Source organism: Leucoraja erinacea, chromosome 12 (assembly GCF_028641065.1).
Source record: "Leucoraja erinacea ecotype New England chromosome 12, Leri_hhj_1, whole genome shotgun sequence".
Classification (NCBI taxonomy): domain Eukaryota; kingdom Metazoa; phylum Chordata; class Chondrichthyes; order Rajiformes; family Rajidae; genus Leucoraja; species Leucoraja erinaceus.
In genome coordinates, this window is record NC_073388.1 from 33027063 (window position 1) to 33052807 (window position 25745).

Here is a 25745-nt window from a genome sequence, read left to right on the forward strand (position 1 = left end):
ATCTGCCTCAGAGGGCGGTGGAGGCCGGTTCTCTGGATGCTTTCAAGAGAGAGCTAGATAGGGCTCTTAAAGATAGCGGAGTCAGGGGATATGGGGAGAAGGCAGGAACGGGGTACTGATTGGGGATGATTAGCCATGATCACATTGAATGGCGGTGCTGGCTCGAAGGGCCAAATGGCCTCCTCCTGCACCTATTGTCTATTGTCCATTTATCTGCTCCCAGGATGAGGTGTTCCTCACCAGGGCATTGGAAATGGCCTCATTCTTCAGCTTGGGGAGAGGAAGACCAAGCAGTACATTTTGGGGGGGAAAATGAGGCTTTGGGAGCCTTATCATAACTGTACCTTGATGAGATTGAACAATGTACAAAACGTTTGGACCATCTAAAATTAAGGAATGCAGCACCACTTATAATTGTTCTGGATTAATTTAGCTGCCAAAGCAACTTTCTTGATTATGAACTGCAGGTAATTTCTACTTTAGCAGGAGTCAAAGTATAACTTATGCTGATGTCTGAATAATTGAAACCAACTAATCAAAGGATTTTATCTTCTAGAAGATGCAGTGCCTTCGGAAGTTCATTCAGCTCACATAATATGTTCTTTCCAATGTATGACCGTTTAGATGCTGCCCTATGCAGAAAATAAGCAGTAACTGTGAAGTCATTTTGATGTGAGAATGTCTTCTTAAGGAATTGTTCCAGAGTTTTAGAACTTGTATTGTAAAATAAAGTGTCAGAAATGAAACAGGAGTCCTGGTATTACTGAAATGTTTGAAATGATCTTATGTCAAAACAATTAATTCATACATCTCAGGCCCACCGAGTCCACACTTGCCATCAAGCGCCGAGTTGCAGTAAAACGACCAATTATTTTTTGTACTACCCAACTATCCCCTTAATGCCTCCCAGATTCAAGCCCCCCAACCAGACTAGCAGCAATTTACAGAGGCCATTTAACCCATCTACCCATAAGTGTACAATGTGGGAGGAAACTGGAACACACAGAAGAAACCCATGTGGTCAGAGGGAGATCAAGCAGATGCCACACATACACACAAAAGATTAGGATTGATACTGTGTTGCTATCAGCGTGTCAGCGGCTCTGCTAGTTGCACCATAGTACTGCCAATTTTGAGGAATTATTTTTGTATCATTCAGCTGATATTTTTAATGCATAGTTTGCAATCCACGGAATATGTGGCACAGAATGAAAAATAATCCACACTACACTGGAGGACAAATTGATCAACATGACTTTCAATCTGGTGTCAACCAAAAGATTAAAAAATACCTGCCATGGAATTTAGCATAATGCCTCTGAGTATTCTTGATTGTCCTTACCCAACATAAGCATACACCATATAAGGATGAATTCCACTATTAAGAAGTAAGTTTATTTTTATATTTCTAACTACCCTACCGGTTTTATGGTAATCTTTATTTTTTCCCCCATCCATTTGTGCACTTGTATTGTGATGACATTTGTTCATACTCAATTTTACCCTTTAATGTTTCTTTCTCAAACATTCAATTTAATTTTGAGTAGGAAAGTTTGAATGGGAAACATACATAAAAAAAGTTTGTAAAAAATTAATAGAAATATGGTTAAGTTTGCAGCATAAATATGGCATAAATGTTGATTTGTTGTGATAGGAAATTGTTCTTTATTATCATCTCATAGAAATGTCTGTGGGGAGGTCCTGTTTGCTCCCCAAGGAACAGTCAATGGTATAATTACTGAGAAGACAATAATTAAAATTGCAATTTAATTGTAGTATAGCCAGTTATTTCCACCTGGTTACAAATTCCTTAATCAGATTTCACAGTTTCGCCAAGCACGCAAGAGAGCAGTATGAGAAACTTTCAAACATGCATGGAAATATGATGAAGTTATACAAAGGACTGGGAGAATACTTTGTCTTTGATTCCAACGCTGTCTGCTTAGATGAATTCTTCTCTGATCTGAAAAGCTTCAGGTCCATGTTCCTGGTGAGTACAACAAGCCATAAGCATTTTTGCAGCACTTCAAAGATCATGTTTATTTCATACCTTGTAATAAATACATGAAACTGAATCTATATAAAAATGCTAAAATGTTAAACTTTATTGCATTCTGAAAAGTTTCTGTAAATATGTAAGTGGGATTGGCACTGAAAAAATTGGTGACAGAAAAAATATGGTTCACTTTTGCAAAGGTTCAAATTCATTTAAATATTGGTCTTTTATTCAGAGCCTTTTTTAATATATAGTTATTCCATGGTAAAATAGTTTTGTTGTGCAGAGAACTGTGTTCATGAATGATGCCATATAAACGTAAGTATTTTTAATCATCTTGGTTCCCACTTACAAAATGGACAAATAATTTAGTTGTGGTTTGATAAAGCTAACAACACTTTTCCCATCAGTTTTTTTAATCCCAAATTATAATAAGAAATGTTAATGGTATCCATGATTTCCATGAAAAGTGTAGTTTAATTTGAATCTGACTAATTTGATTTTGTGCTTTCAGATGTTTTCAAATAGTCATGATTGCAATCTTATAAATATTAGAATATGTATAAAACAGTAGGGAGTAAGATTTTAAAAATCCGCATTGACATGGCATTGGACAAGTAATGTTTCTGCTCTGACGCAAGAAACCGCATATGCTTGAATAATGAGCAAAACACAAAGTGAGGTTTCAGGTCTGGACCTTTCTTCAGACTAAATGTGTTGGAAGGAACTGCAGATGCTGGTTTAAACCAAAAATAGACACACAAAGCTGGAGTAACTCAGCGGGTCAGACAGCATCTCTGGAGAAAAGGAAAAGGTGACGTTTCAGGTCGAGACCCTTCTTCAGACTATGAGTCAGGGAAAGGGAAACAAGACACATAGACAATGATGTGGAAAGATGTAGAACAAATTAATGAAAGTTATGCAACAAAGTAACAATGATAAAGGAAACATGCCATTGTTTGATGTGACCAAGGTGAGAACAAGTGCAGACAATGAGATTTAACAAGACAACTTTGAAGCTGCTACGACTTGGGTGGGGGAGGGATGGAGAGAGAGGGAATGCAAGGGTTACTTGAAGTTAGAGAAATCAATAGTCATACCACTGGGTTGTAAGCTGCCCAAGCGAAATATGAGATGCTGTTCCTCCAATTTGCGTTTGGCCTCACTCTGACAATGGAGGAATTAAAGTGTTTGGCATCCGGGCTGTTGGAGTACTGGGGAGAAAGGGTAGAGGTGAAAAGGAAACAAAAGGGTGTCAGATAAGAAAAGAAAAGGAGCAGTCGAATGTAAAGCTGGGGGGAGCAGTATGGGTGGAAGGGAACAGGAAGGAGAGGGATAAAAGGGAAATATGGATCTCGGGAATGGCAGATGAGCAGCTAGAGGAGGGGAATAAAGCACTGCTCTTTTTTGGTTATCCGACATGCTTTTGTTTACTTTTCACCTACAGCCTTTGTCACTTGGTGTGGTGTGGTGTGGTGTGGTGTGGCGGCGCCTATCGGCAGCGGCTCGACTGTCTTTTTTTTACTTTTTGTCTTCTTAAATATATGTCTTGAGTAGTTTTTATTATTTTTCTTTAGCTGTGTATATGTAGGGGGTGGGGGGGGAACCATTAGTCTCTTCCCTGTACGGGGACCCGACTTTTTCCCTGTCGGGTCTCCGATGTCGTTGGGCCTAACATCGTGGAGCCGGCGGCGACCGGGACCTACCTGAGGGCTCCAGTCGCGGAGCCTGCGGACCTGACATCACGGAGCTGGCCGCCTTCGGAACGGGAAGAGCTATGGTGGCGCGCGGCTGCGACCCGACTCCGGAGCTTCGAAGGCTCAGGCCGCAGGCCCGGTGGACGGTAATATCGGGAGCTCCAGGTCCCTGGTGGGAGACCGCTTCTCGGAGCTCCCGCAACGGCAACTTCTCCCTCTGGAATAGCGGGGTTTAAAGGACACGGAGCCGGGCCTAACATCACCCGGCGTGGCTTAAGCAGCCACAGGATTTACCATTGCCCGCCGGGGGCTTTAACATCGGGAGCCCCAGTTCGCCTCGACGCTGCAGTTGGACTGCTGGACCGCGGGAGAAGAACAAAGGGAAGAGATAAGACTTTTCCTTCCATCACAGTGAGGAGGTGTTGGAGATCCACTGCGATGGATGTTTATGTGAACTGTGTTAAGTTTGGGTCTTGGGTTTTTTGTAATGTAAGACTGTAGAAAATGCAATTTCGTTCAAACCAAGCTGTTTGAATGACAATAAAAGGCATTGTATTCTATTCTATTACTCCATCTATCTGCCAATCACCTCCCTCACCTGCATATACTGTACGTATCACTCACTGGGCTTTCCCCCATCCCCACATCTTTTTTTCCAGCTTTCTCCTGCCAACTCCATCAGCCTGAGTCCCGATGCGAAATGTCATCTGTCCATTCCCTCCATAAATCCCCTGAATTTGTCCATCACTTTATTTTTTGCTCAATGTTTTCATGTTGGTTGGTCTGAATGATAACTAATAACATTCTACTTCAGTGACGATGAAGGATTATTCAATACAGTTGTTGTAATGAAGCATGTAATGACCAGTTCTGAAGGCAATACTAACTAAAACACCTTGAAAAAGTTGTATATTAGTTGCATCATATAAGTATTATAATTAGTAGTATAGAAAGGAACTGCAGATATTGCTATACCAGGCAAAAAGTATAGAAGTGTGAAAATGCACCTTACCAGATTCAGGGATGATTTCTTCCCAGCAACTGAATCATACTACCACAATCAGAGAGCAGCGCTGAACTACCAGCTAACTCTTTGGTGACCCTCGGACTATCTTTGATCGGATTTTGCTGGCTTGCATAATAAATTAATCCCTTATCATTTATCTATACACTGTAAATGGATCGATTGTAATCATGTATTGTCTTTTTACTTATTGGTTAGTATGCAACAAAAGCTTTTCACTGTACCTCAGTACGCATCACAATAAACTAAACTGAAAACGAATACCGAAGATATACACAACGTGCTGGAATAGCTCAGCGGTTCAGGACCTATCTTCCCGACCAGAAAAGGACCTTTCTTCCCGACCCGAAACGTCACCTATCCTTTCTCTCTAGAGATGTTGACTGGTCCGCTAAGTTATTCCAGCATGTTGTGTCTATCTTAAGCAATATAATTACTTCTTAATGAAAACACAGATCTCTGTTTTCCACTTATTGACATTTTAAGTTCTGTCAAAAGGTGAAAACATAAAAACAGGAAGTGTACTCGGCTATATGCCCCACAAACCCGCTCCAGCTTTCAAAATGATCATAATTGATCAGATCTTGGCCTCAGCTCCATTTTTTGTCCTGATCCCCTTAATCTTTGATTCTCCTTTTATCCAACTACCAGTTCTCCTAGATAGAGAATTCCAACGATTCCTCCAAGAGGAGTAACTTACAAATTTCTTAAGGGGTTGGACAGGCTAGATGCAGGAAGATTATTCCCGATGTTGGGGAAGTCCAGAACTAGGGGTTACAGTTTAAGGATAAGAGCGAAGACTTTTAGGACCGAGATGAGGAAATCATTTTTTTTTACACAGAGAGTGGTGAATCTGTGGAATTCTCTGCCACAGAAGGTAGTTGAGGCCAGTTCATTGGCTATATTTAAGAGGGAGTTAGATGTGGCCCTTGTGGCTAAAGGGATCAGGGGGTATAGAGAGAAGGCAGGGATGGGATACTGAGTTGGATGATCAGCTATAGGATCATCATATCAAATGGCAGTGCAGGCTCGAAGGGCCGAATGGCCTATTCCTGCACCTATTTTCTATGTTTCTAATTCCACCTCCTCTATGTCTTAAATGGTCAATCTTTTATTCTGAAATTATTACCTCTTGAATCAGAGAAAGAAAGACACAAAGCTCTTGAGTTACTCAGCAGGTCAGACAGCATCTCTAGAGAACAGGGATAGGTGTTTTTTTTTCATTCGGGGCCCTTCTTCAGGCTGATTATGGAGGGGGAGGAGGGGGGAAAGGTGGAAGCGAGGGGCAAGACAATGCTTGGTGAGTGATAGGTGGATACAGCGAGGTTTATTTTTCATAGGCAGATGGTTGGACGAAGACCAGAACTGATAAGACAAAGGATGGTTGTAGGATAGTTACATAAATTTGGAGAATTCAGTATTCGTACCGCTATTCTTGCGGAATATGAGGTGCTGTTTAGGGGGCGCCGTCCAGTTGGGTATGACTGCCCTGCCTGCAGCTGTCCGTCCTTTCACTCCTTTTTTTTATTTTTAGTATGTTAAAAAGTGTTTTGTTTGGTGGTCTATTCTTTTTATGTGTGGAGGGTGGGGTGGGGGGGAAGGGGGAAACTATTCCTCAGTCCCTGCCTGGTTGGAGAGGCAGCTTTCCTCCGAGCAGCAACTTCGACCAGTCCTCACGGCCTACCATTGGTGTCTGGAGTGGCGTTTCCTGAGGGGACTGGCCAGAACCACAGCTTCGGCGGTGGCACAGCACTGGAACGCTATCGCGGAGTGGAGCAGGCGATGCTTTACCCGGGTCACCGCGCTGGAGCTTTGGTGAGCTGAGTCCACTATTGAACCATCGGGGAGCTGCGGGACTGTGATGCGGCCAGCCGCGTGCGGCGGCACTGACCTTATACATCGCGGAGCCTGGGATCTCTCGCCAGGATCGCCAGTGGTGGAGCTCCATCCAGCGTGGCCTGTCGGCTTCGGAAGCCACGGTCTCCGATAACGATGCGGCCGTTCCAGGCATCCCAAGCCGCTGAGAGGGTTCTCCCGACGCCGGAGCACCATCACCCGGTGAGAAGGGCCTGAAACATTGGGCCCTGTAGCGGCGACTGCGGAGACCTCAATAGGCCCGACCATGGGTGGACAATGTAATGGGGACTGGACTTTGTGCCTTCCCTCACAGTGAGAACCATTGTGGGGGATGTTTTTATGTTTTATGTTAAATTTCTTTATAATGTTATGTTGTATTCTTATTAATGTGCTGTAATGGCAACTTGAATTTCACTACACCAATTGTAGTATGTGACAATAAATGTACCTTATGAACCTTATGTTCCTCCATTTTGCGTGTGTCCTCACTCTGGCAATGGAGGGGGCCCAGGACAGAAGGGTCAGCGTGAGAATGGGAAGGGGAAGTAAAATGGTTAGCAACTAGGAGATCTTGGTGGACTTAAGCACTAGTGTTCAGCAAAATACGCCCGGATTCGCTAATGTAAAGGAACACCAGATGTAGTAGATGAGGTTAGTGGAGGTGCACGTACATCTCTGTCTCACCAGGAAGGACTGCTGGTATCTCTGGAAGTATGTGAGGGAGGAGTTGTGGGAACAGGAGGGAGTATCTCCTGCAGTTGCAGGGGATGGTACCTGAGGAAAGGGTGGTTTGGGTGGGAAGGGTTGAGTGAACCAACAGGTTGGCGAGCAGTCTCTGCGGAAAGCAGAAAAGGGGTGGAGATGGGAAGATGTGGTTGGATGATGTTGAAGATGATGGAAATGTCAGAGAATGATCTGTTCCATGTGGAGGCTGGTGGTGTAACATTTTTCCATCCCCACTCCTCTCCGTTTTCCGCAGAGTGACATCTTCCCATCCCCCATCCCTTTTCCACCTTCCGCAGTGTAACATCTTCCCATCCCCCATCCCTTTTCCACCTTCCGCAGTGTAACATCTTCCCATCCCCCACCCCTTTTCCACCTTCCGCAGTGTAACATCTTACCAGCCCCATCCCTTTCCGCTACCGGAGAGACCATTCCATCTGCAGATCCTTGCTTTACTCATTCGTTCCCACCCAAACCATCCCCTCCCTAAGTACTTTTTTCCTGCAACCACATGAGATGTAACACCTATCTCTATACCCCCTCCCTCGTTCTTCCAGGGACCCTAGCAGCCCTCCCAAGTGCATCAGGGGTTCACATTAATCTCATCTGACCTCATCTACTGCATCTGGTGTTCCCAATGTGACTTCCTTTAGTCAAGTTAAGTCAAGTTAAATTTATTTCTATACCACATTTAAAATCAACTCTCATTGACCAAAGTGCTTTACATTAGTGCAGGTACTAACGTGCTACAAACAGTGGTACATAGATCAACAATACATATATAAATACATGCATACTGTGCTCCCTCAGAGGACCTCAAGAAAGGCTTGAGAGTAGAAATAAGTTTTAAATCTAGACTTAAAAGAGTTGATGGAGGGGGCAGTTCTGATGGGAAGAGGGATGCTGTTCCACAGTCCAGGTGCTGCAGCCGCAAAAGCGCGGTCGCCCCTGAGCTTATGCCTAGACCGCGGGATGGTCAGTAACCCCAAGTCGGCCGATCTGAGGGACCTGGAGGTGGTATGGTGGGTAAGCAGATTTTTAATGTAGGAAGGGGACAAGCCCGTTAAGGGTTTTGTATACATAAAAAAGGAGCTTGAAATTGATTCGGAACCGCACAGGGAGCCAGTGGAGAGAGGCCAGAATCGGGGAAATGTGGTCACTTTTTTGGGTGCCCGTCAGGAATCTCGCTGCGGCGTTTTGGGCCAATTACAGGCGGGACAGGGATGATTGGCTGATGTGTTCAAAGACCACCTACAACCTCGTGTTCCGCATGGGAAGCTTACAACGCAACATTTTATGAGCATTGAATAGCCACTAACATCCCCCCTTTCTTCCCCACACAACACCTTCCCCACACAACACCTCAATCCCCCCCCCCCCCCCACCCTCCCTCCCCCCTTAGCTAGCTGACAACTAGTATGATAATTGAATTTCCCCAATTTTTGGAACGAACCTCCTTTCAATCCTGTGTCCCACCTAGATGTGCTACCATTCAATCCCACCCCCTCCGCTTCCTCTAGTTTCACAATTCCTAAAGGGGCTGCCCCAATTGGGTGAGCTAATCTGCGAGTTCTGGGAACTTTGCCCTCGACTCATACTTGCAGCATGGTCCATGTTGAAAAATGCCCGCGGGTAAAAAATGGTCGCAATGGAAAAATCGATACTTTTTTTACTCGTAGGTTTAGTCGTAGTAGGTCATAGTAGGTTGGCATGTTAGTCGTAGGTAATCGATGGTAGTTGAAGGTAGTCGAAGGGAGTCATAGGTATTCATCATAGTTGAAGTGAGATCGAAGGGGGATCGCCGCATCTGCTCCCAGGATGAGGTGTTCCACACCAGGGCATCGGAAATGTCCTGATTCTTCAGGGAACGGGGGTTCCCCTCCTGTACTATAGATGAGGCTCTCACCAGGGTCTCTTCCATACCCCGTAACACTGCTCTCTCTCCCCATCCCCCCCACTCGTAATAAGGGCAAAATCCCCCTAGTCCTCACCTTTCACCCCACTAGCCGTCACATACAACAAATAGTCCTCCGTCATTTTCGCCACCTCCAACGTGACCCCACCTTCTTCCCTTCCCATCTCCCCCCTTGTCTGCTTTCCGCAAAGACCGCTCCCTCCGTAACTACCTGGTCAATTCTTCCCTTCCCTCACGCACTACCCCCTCCCCGGGCACTTTCCCTTGCAACTGCAAGAGATGCTACATTGTCTCTTTACCTCCCCCCTCAACTCCATTCAAGGCCCCAAACAGTTCCAGGTGCGACAGAGGTTCAACTGCATCTCCTCCAACCTCATCTATTGCATCCGCTGCTCTAGATGTCAGCTGATCTACATCGGTGAGACCAAATGTAGGTTTGGCGATCGTTTCGCCGAACACCTCCGCTCGGTCCGCATTAACCAACCTGATCTCCCGGTGGCTCAGCACTTCAACTCCCTCTCCCATTCCGAATCCGACCTCTCTGTCCTGGGCCTCCTCCATGGCCAGAGTGAGTACCACCAAAAATTGGAGGAGCAGCACCTCATATTCCACTTGGGCAGTCTGCACCCTAGCGGCATAAACATTGACTTCTCCAATTTCCGGTAGCCCTTGCTGTGTCCTCCCCTTCTCAGCCCTCCCTAAGCCCTCGGGCTCCTCCTCTTCCTATCTCCTTTCTTCTCCCCACCCTACATCAGTCTGAAGAAGGGTTTCGGCCCAAAACGTTGCCTATTTCCTTCGCTCTATAGATGCTGCTGCACCCGCTGACTTTCTCCAGCACTTTTGTGTACCTTCGAAGGAGGTCGTCTTCGCTCTCCACTATTCGGTGTCTAATTTTCCCGAACTTAGTCGCAGCTAGTCGAAGCTAGTCTTGAACATAGTCGAAAGAGGTCGAAGGAGGTCTTCAACATGACATCTTTTCAAACTCTCCTAAACTCTTCTAAACTCGCCAATTAGGTCGCCCAAGTGGGACAGCCCCCTTAACTCTTCTAACCTTATCTCACACCTTTTGAATTTTCTTATCCTCCTCCACCCCCATCTCACATCTCACCTGTATCCACTTTACATTCACCAGACTTTATCCTGTTCCTCCTCTCTTACAACATTCTACCCCCCAACCAGAATCCTTCTGAAGAAGGGTCCCGACCTGAAACCTGACACGTTCTCCAGAGATGCTGCCTAAACTGCTGAGTTACTCTAGCACTTTGTGTTTTTTTTTTAATAACGCTGCACCTGCAGTTCCTAGTTTCATCAGAGAAATTACTCCGAATAGTCTCTGGCAGATATGCCCCACTTTAAAGTAAACCAAAACTGTGCATATTATTGCAAATGTTGTCTCACCAAAGTAAAATGCAGTTGTAGCAAGACTTCCTATCTTCCATACTCCATGTTATTGTTTCTTAATTACTTACTGTGCCAGCATAAAGTGCCTTCCATAATGTTTGGGACAAAGACCCATCATTTATTTATTTGCCTCTGTACTCCACAATTTCAGTTCAGTTCAGTTCAAGTTTATTGTCATGTGTCCCTGATAGGACAATGAAATTCTTGCTTTGCTTCAGCACACAGAACATAATAGGCATTGACTACAAAACACATGAATAAATAAACTGATAAAGTGCAAATAACAAATAATGGGTTATTAATGTTCAGAGTTTTGGCCGAGCCAGGTTTAATAGCCTGATGGCTGTGGGGAAGTAGCTATTCCTGAACCTGGTCTGGGACATATGGCTTCACAGGCGTTTGTAATTGCTCAGGCATGTTTAAGGTTGGTTAAAGTGCACATTGTCAGATTTTATTAAAGGCCATTTTTATACATTTTGGTTTCACCATATAGAAATTACAGCTGTGTTTATACATAGTCCCCCCTATTTCAGGGCACCATAATGTTTGGGACACATGGCTTCACAGGCGTTTGTAATTGCTCAGGGATGTTTAATAGCTTCCTTCATGCAAGTATAAGAGAGCTCTCAGCACCTAGTCTTTCCTCCAGTTTTTCCATCACCTTTGGAAACCTTTATTGCTGTTTATCAACATGAGGACCAAAGTTGAGCCAATGGAAGTCAAAGAAGCCATTATGAGTGAGAAACAAGAATAAAACTGTTAAAGCATCAGCCAAGCCTTAGGCTTACCAAAATCATCTGTTTGGAACATCATTAAGAAGAAAGCTTACTAATCGCAAAGGGACTGGCCAAGGAAGACCTCCACAGCTGATGACGGAATAATTCTCTCTATAATGAAGGAAACCCCCCAAACACCTGTCCGACAGATTAGAACCACTCTTCAGGAGTCAGGTGTGGCTTTGTCAATTACCAATGTCCGTAGAAGACTTCATGGACAGAAATACAGAGGCTACACTGCAGGATGCAAACCACTGGTGAGCCGCAAAAATAGAATGGCTGGGTTACAGTTTGCCAAGAAGTACTTAAAAGAGCAACCACAGTTCTGGAAAAAGGTCTTGTGGACAGATGAGACAAAGATTAGCTTATATCAGAGTGATGGCAAGAGCAAAGTATGGAGGACAGAAGGAACTACCCAAGATCCAAAGCATACCACCTCATCTGTGTTATGGCCTGGGCATGTATGGCTGCTGAAGGTACTGGCTCACTTATCTTCATTGATGTAACAACTGCTGATGGTAGCAGCATAATGAATTCCGTAGTGTATAAGCACATCCTATCTGTTCTAGTTCAAACAAATGGCTCAAAACTCATTGGCCGGCAGTTCATTCTACAGCAAGACAATGATCCCAAACATACTGTTAAAGCAACAAATGAGTTTTTCAAAGCTAAAAAATGATCAATTCTTGAGTGGCGAAGTCAATCACCTGATCTGAACCCAACTTAGCATGCCTTTTATGTGCTGAAGAGAAAACTGAAGGGGACTAGCCCCCAATACAAGCATAAGCTAAAGATGGCTGCAATACACGCCTGGCAGAGCATCACCAGAGAAGACACCCAGCAACTGGTGATGTCCATGAATCGCAGACTTCAAGCAGTCATTGCATGCAAAGCATATGCAACAAAATACTAAACATGACTACTTTCATTCACATGACATTGCTGTGTCCCAAATGTTATATGGGGGGACTATGTATAATCACTGCTGTAATTTCTACATGGTGAAACCAAAATGTATAAAAATGGCCTTTATTAAATTCTGACAATGTGCACTTTAACCACATGTGATTTTTTTTTCTATTACAAGTCTCAAATTGTGGAGCACAGAGGCAAATAAATAAATGAAGGGTCTTTGTCCCAAACAATATGGAGGGGACTATACCTATTTTGTTTTTCATGTACAACATAACTTACATAACCTCTATACATTAACATATTTTAGATTCTCTCCATTTCAACAAAATGTTTTATACTTTATATCAGAGTGGACACCTCATTCCCCCCACTTTACTCCACAGTGTGAACAACACTGCCATGAATAATTCTGATCTATTCATCTGTTGATGTAAGGTGTGAAATTTGATTAATCTGGGTCAATATTCTACTTCTGAAATGTGGCTGCTTGTCTAAAATCATTATAAATCTTTTAAAGATGGAGTGAGCTGCTAATCGGCTTCAAGTGTGCAGCCAATAAATTGTCAATGCTCACAATTCTACTTCAAGTCACAAAACACCTCAGTTTCTCGAAGCTCGGAGGTTTATGTGTATAAAAAAACTTCCATGGCTTTGTTAAATTAAATGTTAAGAAAAAATATTAAGTTAAAATATAATCAGACGACAGTAACCTGCCTTGCATCATCATAATCCCTATCTTCCCCCCACAGTACTTCCCCTTCCCAGTTTGAAAGTTCACACGTCAGTATGAGCTGTGATTCCTCATCCATAAGTTCAGATGGACCATCTCATTTTTCATCTGTGTGGCAGATGAAAATTGCAACAAGTTAATTTGTTATTGCTTCCTCTGCAGCCTCATCCTATATCAATCCCTATATCTTTTTTTTTTAAAGGAAGGAAGAAATGGAACGGGAGAGAATCAGGGCTAATACTAGATTTAATTTGAATGCAGTAACTTGCGAGAGTCTTCATCTAGAAATATCAATGGTGCATAAAACCATGTGGTTGGTATTTTGGAATAGTAGTCATTGGCTTCTTTATTTTTGACATGAAAAAAATAATTTGGTTTTATTGACTGAACCGTGGCAGACCTTTAGTATAAACTGGCTCTGTAGTTTGCACAAAGCTTAGATTTTTGTGGCATCTTTGACTACATTAAGCCCCTGCTACACTTAGGCAATTTTTTCAAAGACTACAGGCGACTAGGCTGTCGCCACATGGTCACGGAGTGACAACTGTATGATCGTGAGTAGTCTCCTCAAGTCGCCTAAAGAGTCGTAACGTTTTTCTGGTCGTCGCTGGATTTTGAAATGTTCAAAACTTTTTGGTGACTGTGGGCTTGGCGTAGCTTGTCTTCTGTCGTAGGTGCTGTCGTAGGTTGTCGCCATGTGACATTGGTTGTCGCCAGGTGCTGACTTCGGTGAATTCCATTGGCGACTACCTACGTCAACCTACGTCAACCAGTGACAGGTATCGGCGACTGAATTGTCTTCAGTTGTCTTCAGTTGTTACCGACAGCATTGTTGCTTGTCGTAACTTGTCCATGGGTGGACATAGGTTGACTTCGGATATCGTAGGTTGTCGCCTGTGTGGTCATAGGTGGACGTCATAATGGGTAATGGGTTATTGGGAGCTTGCCGTAGCTTGACGTTGACTAGGTGGTAGGTTGTCGTAGCTTGTCATAGACTTTGTCGTAGGGGGGGTTCAGTTGCCGCTTTATCGGCGACCTGCTATGGCTGTGACAGTCGCCAAATAAATCGCCTGAGTGGGATAGGCCCTTTAGGAAATGAACTTGTATTGTGGATTTACATCCTGCAGGTAGTGTGCAGGGCCTATATTGCTTTGTAAAATTCTTCTTCTTCTGCTTGCATTGGTTGAGAATTTTCTTTGTTGAGAAAGTCCAAGCTCAAAGAGTGACAGGTTTACATGTGCACATGCATATACCACTGCCTCTTCTTCCCTGTATTCTCTCTGGATATAAAATTATATTCCTTATACTAATTGTGTAGCAGTATACTAAAGTACTAGTGGTTCTAGAGTGGTAATTGATATTCCATTGAGCAACATAAAACATATTAATAACCCTTGGCACATGGCAAATGAAGAAATAAATCGTCCAAACAAAATAATTTTAATCTTCAATTGAATCTTATTTATAATCTAAGGTAAGACAACTTTATGAAAATTTATTGTATAAAAATTGTTATATGTCCCATATATTTTGCTATTGTGAATTACTATTCTAATTTACTGTTCGAACATTTTACATGAGCGATGGCTTTGGTAATTATATTTATATTTATTTAGCTGGAGAACATGGTTCAGTACCAGTTAAGGTCTATTCAATTATTCATTCACGTTATAAACTGCAAACACAGTTTTTAAAAGCTACGTCTGATATTTTTTTCTTGGAATGTTATTTATATCGATCACTCTGAAGATCTGTTTTTTTGCGGGGAGAAATTGTGATTGACAGCACAAAACCAACAAGGACAACTGCTTTTTCAGAAGTTCTTCAAATGCTTTGATTTTCGTAGAACAAAAGTTTGGCTTGATTATGACATTGATTTTTTTTTGGAAAAAGTTTTAAGTTCTTGTCATTCAACCTAATGGGTTCTGAGTACAATGCTATTCCTATCCAAATCCCCTCAGGACAAAAACATCGTCATTATAATATACATTCTTAGCAACATCAGTAGAATGTTTTTTATGAAGAAAAATAATAACTGAAAACAGCAAAGCTTTTTAAACAGCAGTCAAAATTTGCTTTAACCTGGAAGAAATTTGCATTAAAAAAATATTTGGCAGCAGTTATTTTGGTCTGATGGCAGTCATCTAACACATATTAAAGAACCATGATAGCCACTGTGCTGACAGCAATTTAAAAACTTCTATCCGTTCAATCTGTTTTGCCTTTGAGAGGATGAGTAACAGGTTATGAGCAACAGTGAAACGGGTTATCTTTGATGCCTCAAAATGTAACATTTCAAAAACTTGCTCCTTTACAGTTGAGGGAAAGTGTGGTTCCAGCTAAAAATCTGTTAATGAATAATGGGGATGTCTAAAACAGGAGGATACAGGTATGAGGTGAGGGATAAGATGTTTAAAGGGAACCTGAAGGAGAATTTTTTTTCACGCACAATGTGATCTGAATCTGGAGCATACAGCCTACTGATATTGGAGGCAGATGATCCAGCATCATTTAAGAAGCTTCTGGAAAAGCACCTGAATCGCCCAAGCATAGAGCGCTACAAATATAATGCTGGATAATGGGACTAGTATAGATAAGTATAATGATTGGCATGGACATGATGACGGAAGGGCCTGTTTCTGTACAGTGCTCTAATATTGTTACGAGTTATGAGAGTGTAAGGAAAAAGAAAAGACAGACGGACTGCAGGTGAGCTGCAGCTGCTTGGGCAGCACCGCCACTTCCGGAACTACATATTGTGATGAAGAAAACAAACACAAACACAAGCAGTGCGCTGCATTGAAAGGCAAATTATTTTTATATATTTTGATCAATAAAAAAAACGCAAACACAATCAGTGCTCTGCATTGAAAAGCAACATTTTAAAATATATTTTGATCACTAAAACAAACACAAACACTAGCAGTGCACAGCATTTAAAATTAAAATCTTTTGGGAGGATGTGGGTGACCCTGAAAAGGGACTTATCTTGCGGTCTGTCATGGGCTCTTTTCCTGGAGTGGTGGATTTCTGTTTGTGGTGTGGGATGTTTGCTGCTGGTCATCAGATCATGTCGTTCTGCCATGGTACACTGGCTGCCTAGTTCGGAGTGGTAATAAGTGCAGAGATGGTCTCTCTGCTCCTTGGCTCTCTATTTGTCGGTGTTTCCTGGCAATCCCACCAGTGTCTTCAGCTCCTGAAACAGTTCGGGGGATTCTAGTGAAGTTTCTGAAAGCAGCCTGATCCTCTTGCTGGAGCACAGTCGTCCGGTTCACATACTGGCCCACCCTGGGTCTCTTCTGGAACTAGGGCTTCAACCACACAGACCTCTTATTGGGCTTCTTCTTCACCATTCTTCTTGTCCTTCTGTCTTGCAGATCTATAAGCATGAGGGCTGCCGCAAGCAGCAGGGATTCTTCCTCTACTGAGAGCAATGCCCTCTGAAGGTTCTTCATGGCAGTCATGACTCAGCATGATTGGAAGCCCCACCCTGCAAACCCTGCAAGGGCGAGGAGTTGAACAGTTTGATAAACCCTTTAATAGTAAAATAGGATGATGTGGATGGTGGTCATTGTGACGCCTACAGGGTCGTAGCTTGTCGCAGCTTAACTTCGGTTATCATAGGCGTAGTCGTAGGTGCGTCGAAGGAGGACGTCCTAAGTCGCCACTATTGGGTTACGGTTGTCGGGAGCTTGCCGTAGCATGACTTCGACTAGGTCATAGGTTGTCGTAGCTTGTCTTAGACATTGTCGTAGGATGGGGTTACCAGTATTTCTGCGATCGGACAAGACTATGACAGTCGCCGTCAGTTGCCTAAAATTTCGCCTAAGTGGAACAGGCCCATAAAGTCCACCACCAACTCCTTAGTCTTGTCGGTGTTGAGCTGCAGGTGATTCAGCCCACACCACTCGACAAAGTCGTTGACTACACCTCTGTATTCAGCTTTCCTCCCTTCACAGATGCAGCCCACAATTGCAGAGTCATCTGAAAACTTCTGCAGGTGGCAGGAGGCAGAATTATATCTGAAGTACGAGGTGTAGTTGGTGAATATGAAGGGCGGGAGGACCGTCCCCTGTGAGGTCCCTGTGTTGCTCTCAAAATGCTTCTCGGATTATCCAGGTGAGCATAGGAATGTTGGAGCAGGTGGATGATGGTGTCCTCAACCCCCAACCTTGCTTGGTAAGCGAACTGCAGGGTTTCCAGGTAAAATTTAACCAGGGGTAGCAGGTGAGTGAGCACCAGCTTCTCCAGGGACTTCATGATGTGTGAAGTCAGCGCCACCGGTCTGTAGTCATTGGAGCAGCTGGGGCACGTCCTCTTTGGAACAGGAATCAGGCAAGATGTCTTCCACATCACAGGAAACCTCTCCAGGCTCAGGCTCAGGCTCAGGCTCAGGTTGAGGTATCCCACACAACTGGCTGGCACACGCCTTGAGTACCCTAGGGCTGACACCGTCAGGACCTGTAGCTTTGCCTGGGCGGAGTCTGCTCAGCTCCTTCCTCACCTGCTCATCCTTGATGGTCAGGCTTGGCAAAGAGAGGAAGTGGACCAGGGGGATTGATGGGGAGAGACTGTCGGGGAGCATGGGGGAAAGGTGGGCAGAGGCCCCACCATCAAATCTAGTAAAAAACAGGTTTAGCTCATTGACCCAGTCCTGATTGCTTTCCCTCCCCAGGCCACTGGTGTTCTTATTGCCTGTAATGCTCTTCATCCCGCTCCATACTTCCCTCATGTTGTTCTGCTGAGGTTTCCGCTTCATCCCGCTCCAACTTCCTTCTGTAGTCGTCCTCCCATTCGTACGGAGCTTTTGCACTTTTCAGCTTGAAATTGTGCAATCTAGTGCATACTGCAGCGTGTCTTTTAACTAACACTTGAATGCAATATTTATGCTTTAAATTGGATTAGCTATGAATAAGGTTGCATTCCTAAATTACATTCCTAATTACATTCCTAAATTACATTCCTAATTACATTCCACATAGAACCAGGCTCTGATCAACAGGTGCAGCACCTGAATGATCTTAGTATATTCATGTATGGAAATCAGCCAGACTGTCCCCAACTCTGCTCCACCCGGCCCCCTGTGTGTGTGCGCGCTGCTGACCCACAGCCCGTCAGAGTGCGGCCGCACGGGGGATACGAGGCAGAGGGCAGATGCACTCCTTCGGCCGCTTACAACTTGGTGCTCGGGTTCGGAGTGCCCGGTCACCCTCCAGCCCAGGGAGGACGTGTGGGAAAATGACCCCCACTCTCTCGTCTCCCCCAGCCAGTGATGTGATGGGCGTGGGGGTCTGGACCAATCTCTGATAAGTCCCGCTCCCCGGAGACGTCATGTCCGTAATTTGGCTTTTCAGCACCACGGACCTTCAGTGAGTTGGCTTCCAGGCGACGCCACCTTTCGGTTAGTTGACGTTTCGGCATGGCGGCCTTTTGCTGAGTTGGCTTTTAGGCGTCCCGCCCTTTCGGTTCGTTGGCTTTTCGGCTTCATACGCTTTTGGCTATTTGGCTCTTCAGTTTTGTTTCCGTTCAGTTATTTGGCTTCCACTTCTTTGCTTCGGCTTCTCGTCCTTCGACGCCATGTAGGTACACGGCTTTCTTCACCTGCAGTCTGTCACTGTGGGGCTCCCTCCCCTCACACTTGCTGTCACTTCCAAGGTGGAGTATGTTGGTAACTGGGGCAGAAGGAAGATGCGGCGGTGGCAGTGAAAATATGGGAAGAACCGGCCAACTGGACAGAGCGTTGGGAGAAGCAGGTGACGGTTGTCGAGCGAGTTGCGAATAAAGCCAGCGCCGACAGCAAGAAACAGGCAACGGAGAGAGGGGCTCACTGGTGCGCCTTGCAAGTCATGTGTGGGGTTAGAAACCGGGCCTCTAATAGGCCCGGGAGTCGGGGATAGGTCGGCAGGTTATTCCATTCACATTCAGTTTATAAAGCCATCTGAAGCCGCTCAAGGAATTTTGACTGAACTCTTATAGTTTTGTCCGGATTATGAGGTGGGGATGGGGGGGGAGTGGACCATCAGTTGCCTGAAAATTGGCTTTCAACCTGTAGATAATCTACTGGGTGTAACTGTCTTCAGAAACACAGTGTCCAGGTAATTCTCACCGTCCCTGATGTGTCGCAGTGTATGAAGCTCAGGTTCCAGATCATGAATTTTGAACCTGAGTTCCTCAAGCAACTAATATTTGCTGCAGATGTGATCACCAGGAACACAATGGAGTCCACCAGATCCAACATCATCTAGATATAGCACATCACATAGTCCTGCATCCCTACTTTGTGTATTCCCAATGAGTACTTTTACTTTATTTATTCCCAACAGCTCCTTTTAAAATTCCAGCTGCTACTCTGCCTCGGGCTTGAAACTGACTCGCTTGCTAGCTCAACACTCTGCCCGATTTCTGCACATTGTTATTATTAGTAAAACTAGTTAAGATATGTATACCAGTTACGTCAACAAGTTGTGCTTCTGAGTTTAGAGGTTTAAAATCATGAGGGGTAATAGAGGTGTATAAAATCATGAGGGGAACTAGAGGTGTACAAAATCATGAGGGGAATAGATAGGGTGAATACACAGACCCTTTTAACCAGAGTAGGCAAATCAAAAACAAGAGAAAATTGGTTTAAAGTGAGGAGGGAAAGATTTAATAGGAACCTGAAGGGCAAGTTTTTTCACACATGGTGGATGTATTGAGCCAGCTGCCAGAGGAGGTAGTTGGCAAGTACATGGATAAGAAAGGTTTAAGAGGGATATGGGCCAAACACAGGCAGGTGGGACTAGTATAGATGGGGCATCTTGGTCGACATGGACAAGTTGGGCCAAATGGCATGTTTGCATGCTGTTTAACTCTACGTGATGCTAATGTTTGCTGTCTTGGTCTTAGTATTCCTTATTCTCGGCTACAAATCAAATGTCAATAACATGACACGCTGCTGCTGATCTAGATTCCATGGTTTGGAAGCAAGCCTATATAATTTGGCAACTTGCCTGTTTCTATTCCAGTGTCTAAGGAAACACTTTGTTGTGTTCCCATATGAATACCAAAATGGTGCTTAGCTGAGTGGAATCCCAACTCTCACACATGGATGATAGAATCAGAATTATCATCGATTTCTGTAAGGAATGCTGATACAAAAGACTGCAGAGGCCAGAACCTTGAGCAAAAATTAGTGCAGGAGGAACTCAGCGGGTCAGGCTGCATCTGTGGAGGGAAATGGGTAGACAACGTTTTAGGTCTTCAATGGTCTGAAGAAGATCTGAAGATGCTGCCTGACCTGTGTAATAGCTACAGCACTATTTTTTTCTGTATATATATATTTTTCTGGTCTATTGATTCCCCTTGAATAATTGTTCCTGTTGAAAAGAGAATTCAACTTCTATTAATATAAAGTTTCTACATAAATTCAGTGATCAGATTTATAGATTTATAAATATATGTGCTGCTTTTACAGAGGCAAACCCAAGAACCATTTAAAGCAATATAAATAAACCTGCTCATGTGATCACTGCAATTGAGTTCAATTTGCAATGAATACATGTCTGTATCTATACAGAAAGTAAAAGAGAAAACAAATAATTATTGTTTTCATTTATTGTTTCCCATGTGCCATGAAAAAACCTCATTTGTACACTTGAAATATCAGACAATCAGAGCCCTCTTTCAGATGACATTTAGCATACATCTCAGGTGTCGAGATTGTGATTTTGTATCACAACACAATCTCCCCAGTCATAAATATTTTAAAAATCCCCAAGTCCCAGCACTGATTTGGGGGAACTAAGCTTGAGATGGAAGCTATCACTGATGTTCAGAGATTGTTTGAAATGCTGCTGTTTACTGCCTTGAAGTACAACTTTTAAATTGAAAATAGATTTCTGCTTCGATTGCTAGTAATGGTTTCAGATTCTGTTTGATCAACAACTACTCAAAATGTGCATTTAATGCAGCATAGCAAAATGACTCCCAGCATCCAATATGATCTACCCTATTTAACCGGATTCATTGGGCATGAATCCTACTTATAATGAGCTTACTGACTGGACTTGTCTTGGATGCATAATCCTTGGAGTTAGGTGTACAAATCACAGCCTTGGACTTCTTTACTACCCTGTTTCTTTTTTGCCATAAAATAGGCCTTCACTAGATAGTACCTCACATTCTTCTTCAACTTCATAGTATTTTGTAAGCAAAGACACAAAACATTACTTTTGATCTCAAAAACCTGTCTTGTTGCATTCCCTCTTGGTGTTGTTGTAACTAGGATGGGAGAGGGGTAAAATAAACATAATGTTAAATTGAAGTGAAAATGTATTTGGCTTGCTGTGTTACAGTCACTAGGGGAGATAAATGCTGATTTTTGTTAAATTATTTCTGCGATTTCTTCAAATGTACCTTGTTAAATTTCATCATTCCATAGAGACAGAATCACATCACAAATATTGTACCCTTTATCCTTTATCTTGGCACTGTCGACGGCTTGATTGTATTCATGTAAAGTATTGTTTTACTGGAAAGTACCCAAACAAATGTTTCTCACTGTAGCTGTACATGCAACAATAATAAATTAAATAAAACGAAACTAAACATCCATGTCTTTCTATAATCACATTTAAAATTCTATATTTCTTATGTACACTGTAACACTATCCCAATTGTCAGCATTTTTGATGGTGATATGTATAATGGACAGCACCTATGACAATTTACAGTCTTCTGCCAATAGATTTGTTACATCACTCCAGTCATTTATCACCACATCAACCCAAATGTCCTTTCGTTCTTGGTCAGTCGATGAACAAAAAGGGTAGGACTTGAACTTTATTTTGCATTACATCACAGTGACTCCTACACATTCCTCACTGATGGAATGCGAAATAAAGTTCAAGTCCTACCATTTTTGTTCATCGACTGACCAAGAACGAAAGGACATCTGTTTTCGATGTTTTTCTACTCGTAGGTTTAGTCAAAGTATGTCGTAGTAGATTGGCATGTTTTTCGTAGGTAATCGAGGGTAGTTGAAGGTAGTCATAGATAGTCTTCAACATAGTCAAAAGGAGGTCGAAGGAGGTCGTCTTCACTCTCCACTATTCGGTGTCCAATTTTCCCGAAGCTAGTCTTCAACAGAGTCGAAGGAGGTCGAAGGTGGTCTTCTACATAGTCGAAGGAGATCTTCAACATGACACTTTTTCAAACTCTCCTAAACTCTTCTAAACTCACCAATTAGGTCAGCACAGTGGGACAGCCCCTTAACATTCTTCAATTCTGATCCCTTAGTGGTTTAGTTGTCCACTTTCTGTTCGTTCATACAATCTTCCAAGATATCTGCTTTCTTCCAATAAGGCTTTTACATAGCATAGATCCCAGTCTTTTTTCTTTGACTTGTATTGCTCTGCCTTCAGCAGAATAGGGCCTAAATATTCTATTAACTCAATTTGTTTGCTCCCATTTTAAGACTTTTTGTAAAATATTGTTCTTTGATCAAGCTGTTACTTGCCTAAAATCTCCTCATTTGGTCTGGGATCTGTCAATACTGATATAGTGTTTTCTTCTGCAGTCTAAAGCAGGGATGTACAAGCAATGGCTTAAGGTAATTAATAGCCTAGTGTTTAGGGGAGCACATGAAAATAACCATTAAATTACATTTAATATATAGTTTATGAATGGTCGGTAATATTTTTTATACTCCATTGATTGAGAGTCCGAGGTGGCGCCATCGAGTGTGGCAGCCTCACTACCAACTGTTCAGCCTTTCATCCTTTTCTGATTTTTAGTATCTAAAAATGTTGTTTTGGAGGTCTTTTAGTCTTTTCACTACCTGGTCGAGGATGCGTCTTTCCTACAAGCTGCATCTTCGCCACCTCCTCGCGGCCTACCATCTGGATTTGCGCGGCCTTCCCTTCCGGAGACCAGCCAGAGCTTTAGCAGCAGCGCAGCACAGAAGTACCAATGCGGAGCGGGGGTGCCTTACAGGGATCGCAGTGTTGGAGCTCCTGAGTGTTGGGACTGACGACATTAACATCGTGGAGCTGTGGTCTGCCGTGCTTCCAGCCGCAGGCAGTGCTGACTTTAATATCGCGGAGCCTAGGATCTTTTGCCGAGGATTGCTAGTGTTGGAACTCCGCCCAGCTCGGCCTGTGGACTCCGGGAGCCGCGGTCTCCGTTAGGATGCGGCTGATTCGGACACTCCAAGCCACTGAGAGTGTTCCTCCGTTCTGTTCCTCCACTCCGTTCAGCAAGAGGGGCAGAAACATCGGGCCGCCATTGTGACGACTGCGGAGGCCTTAATAGGCCCCGACCACGGGTGAACAAGAGGAAGAGGACTGAACTTTGTTGCCTTCCCTCACAGTGGGAAACGTTGATTCCATTGTGGGGGGGATGTTTTTATGTTTTATGTTAAATTCAATGGTGTTGTGTTTATCTTACTTGTGCGCTGCATAGTAACTCAAATTTCACTGCACCAGTTGTCCTTTGTTGAGATTTTTTGTAAAAATTATGATCTTATAATTTTATTACCACATAATTGAGTGCAGTCAAAATACTTACAAATTATGGGCTTGTATGGAAGCAGCAGAGCTGTGGATCGTAGCATGGTACAGTGATGACATTGTGGAAAAAGAGTGTGAGATTTGCTAAAAGAAAATCAAGCCCAGCAAAGTAAGATTTTCAGGAAAGATAAAAAATCATAACAGATAACAGTTTCTTAATAGGGGAAATAGTTGTTTTTTGTGTATATTTGTGTATTTTCAGGTAGTGACAAAGTTATGTCAAAAGTTAGAATAGAAATGTTGCAACGTAAATGCTGAATGAAAATCATAGTTTATTACTATGCCTCAGAGAAATTTTAATTTGAAAGCATATTCTCTTGGTCTATCTTCTTCTGCCCTGGTCTGAATATAATGCTTCGACCATGAAAATGTTGCTATTTTCCTTGATGTTAGAAACATAGAATACATAGAAACATAGAAATTAGGTGCAGGAGTAGGCCATTCGGCCCTTCGAGCCTGCACCGCCATTCAATATGATCATGGCTGATCATCCAACTCAGTATCCCGTACCTGCCTTCTCTCCATACCCTCTGATCCCCTTAGCCACAAGGGCCACATTTAACTCCCTCTTAAATATAGTCAATGAACTGGCCTCAACTACCCTCTGTGGCAGAGAGTTCCAGAGATTCACCACTCTCTGAGTTTTTCTCATCTCGGTTTTAAAGGATTTCCCCTTTATCCTTAAGCTGTGACCCCTTGTCCTGGACTTCCCCAATATCGGGAACAATCTTCCTGCATCTAGCCTGTCCAACCCCTTAAGAATTTTGTAAGTTTCTATAAGATCCCCTCTCAATCTCCTAAATTCTAGAGAGTATAAACCAAGTCTATCCAGTCTTTCTTCATAAGACAGTCCTGACATCCCAGGAATCAGTCTGGTGAACCTTCTCTGAAATCCCTCTATGGCAATAATGTCCTTCCTCAGATTTGGAGACCAAAACTGTACGCAATACTCCAGGTGTGGTCTCACAAAGACCCTGTACAACTGCAGTAGAACCTCCCTGCTCCTATACTCAAATCCTTTTGCTATGAAAGCTAACATACCATTCACTTTCTTCACTGCCTGCTGCACCTGCATACCTACTTTCAATGACTGGTGTACCATGACACCCAGGTCTTGCTGCATCTCCCCTTTTCCTAATCGGCCACCATTTAGATAATAGTCTGCTTTCCTGTTTTTGCCACCAAAATGGATAACCTCACATTTATCCACATTATTCTGCATCTGCCAAACATTTTGCCCACTCACCCAGCCTATCCAAGTCACCTTGCAGTCTCCTAGCATCCTCCTCACAGCTAACACTGCCCCCAGCTTAGTGTCATCTGCAAACTTGGAGATATTGCCTTCAATTCCCTCATCCAGATCATTAATATATATTGTAAATAGCTGGGGTCCCTGCACTGAGCCTTGCAGTACCCCACTAGTCATTGCCCGCCATTGTGAAAAGGACCCGTTTACTCCTACTTTTTGCTTCCTGTTTGCCAGCCAGTTCTCTATCCACATCAATACTGAACCCCCAATGCCGTGTGCTTTAAGTTTGTATACTAATCTCTTATGTGGGACCTTGTCGAAAGCCTGCTGGAAGTCTAGATACACCACATCCACTGGTTCTCCCCTATCCACGCTACTAGTTACATCCTTGAAAAATTCTATAAGATTCGTCAGACATGATTTACCTTTCATAAATCCATGCTGACTTTGTCCAATGATTTCACCACTTTCCAAATGTGCTGCTATCCCATCTTTAATAACTGACTCTAGCAGTTTCCCCACTGCCGATGTTAGACTAACTGGTCTGTAATTCCCCGTTTTCTCTGTCCCTCCTTTCTTAAAAAGTGGGGTTACGTTTGCTACCCGCCAATCCTCAGGAACTACTCCAGAATCTAAAGAGTTTTGAAAGATTATTACTAATGCATCCACTATTTCTGGAGCTACTTCCTTAAGTACTCTGGGATGCAGCCTATCTGGCCCTGGGGATTTATCGGCCTTTAATCCATTCAATTTACCCAACACCACTTCCCGACTAACCTGGATTTCACTCAATTCTTCCAACTCCTTTGACCGCGCGGTCCCCTGCTATTTCCGGCAGAATATTTATGTCTTCCTTAGTGAAGACGGAACCAAAGTAGTTATTCAATTGGTCCGCCATATCCTTGTTCCCCATGA

General features: G+C 43.4%; 1 protein-coding gene across 3 annotated transcripts in view; it reads left to right on the top strand.

Moving 5' to 3' along the window:
* The window catches only part of diaph2 (diaphanous-related formin 2), a 567387-nt gene that overhangs the window by 342880 nt on the left and 198762 nt on the right, over positions 1 to 25745 (top strand). For all 3 annotated transcript variants that reach the window (XM_055643895.1, XM_055643898.1, XM_055643897.1), the window contains exon 20: positions 1825 to 1990. In XM_055643895.1, the coding sequence (XP_055499870.1) occupies positions 1825 to 1990 (166 nt within the window). The remainder of the gene's footprint in view (positions 1 to 1824; positions 1991 to 25745) is intronic.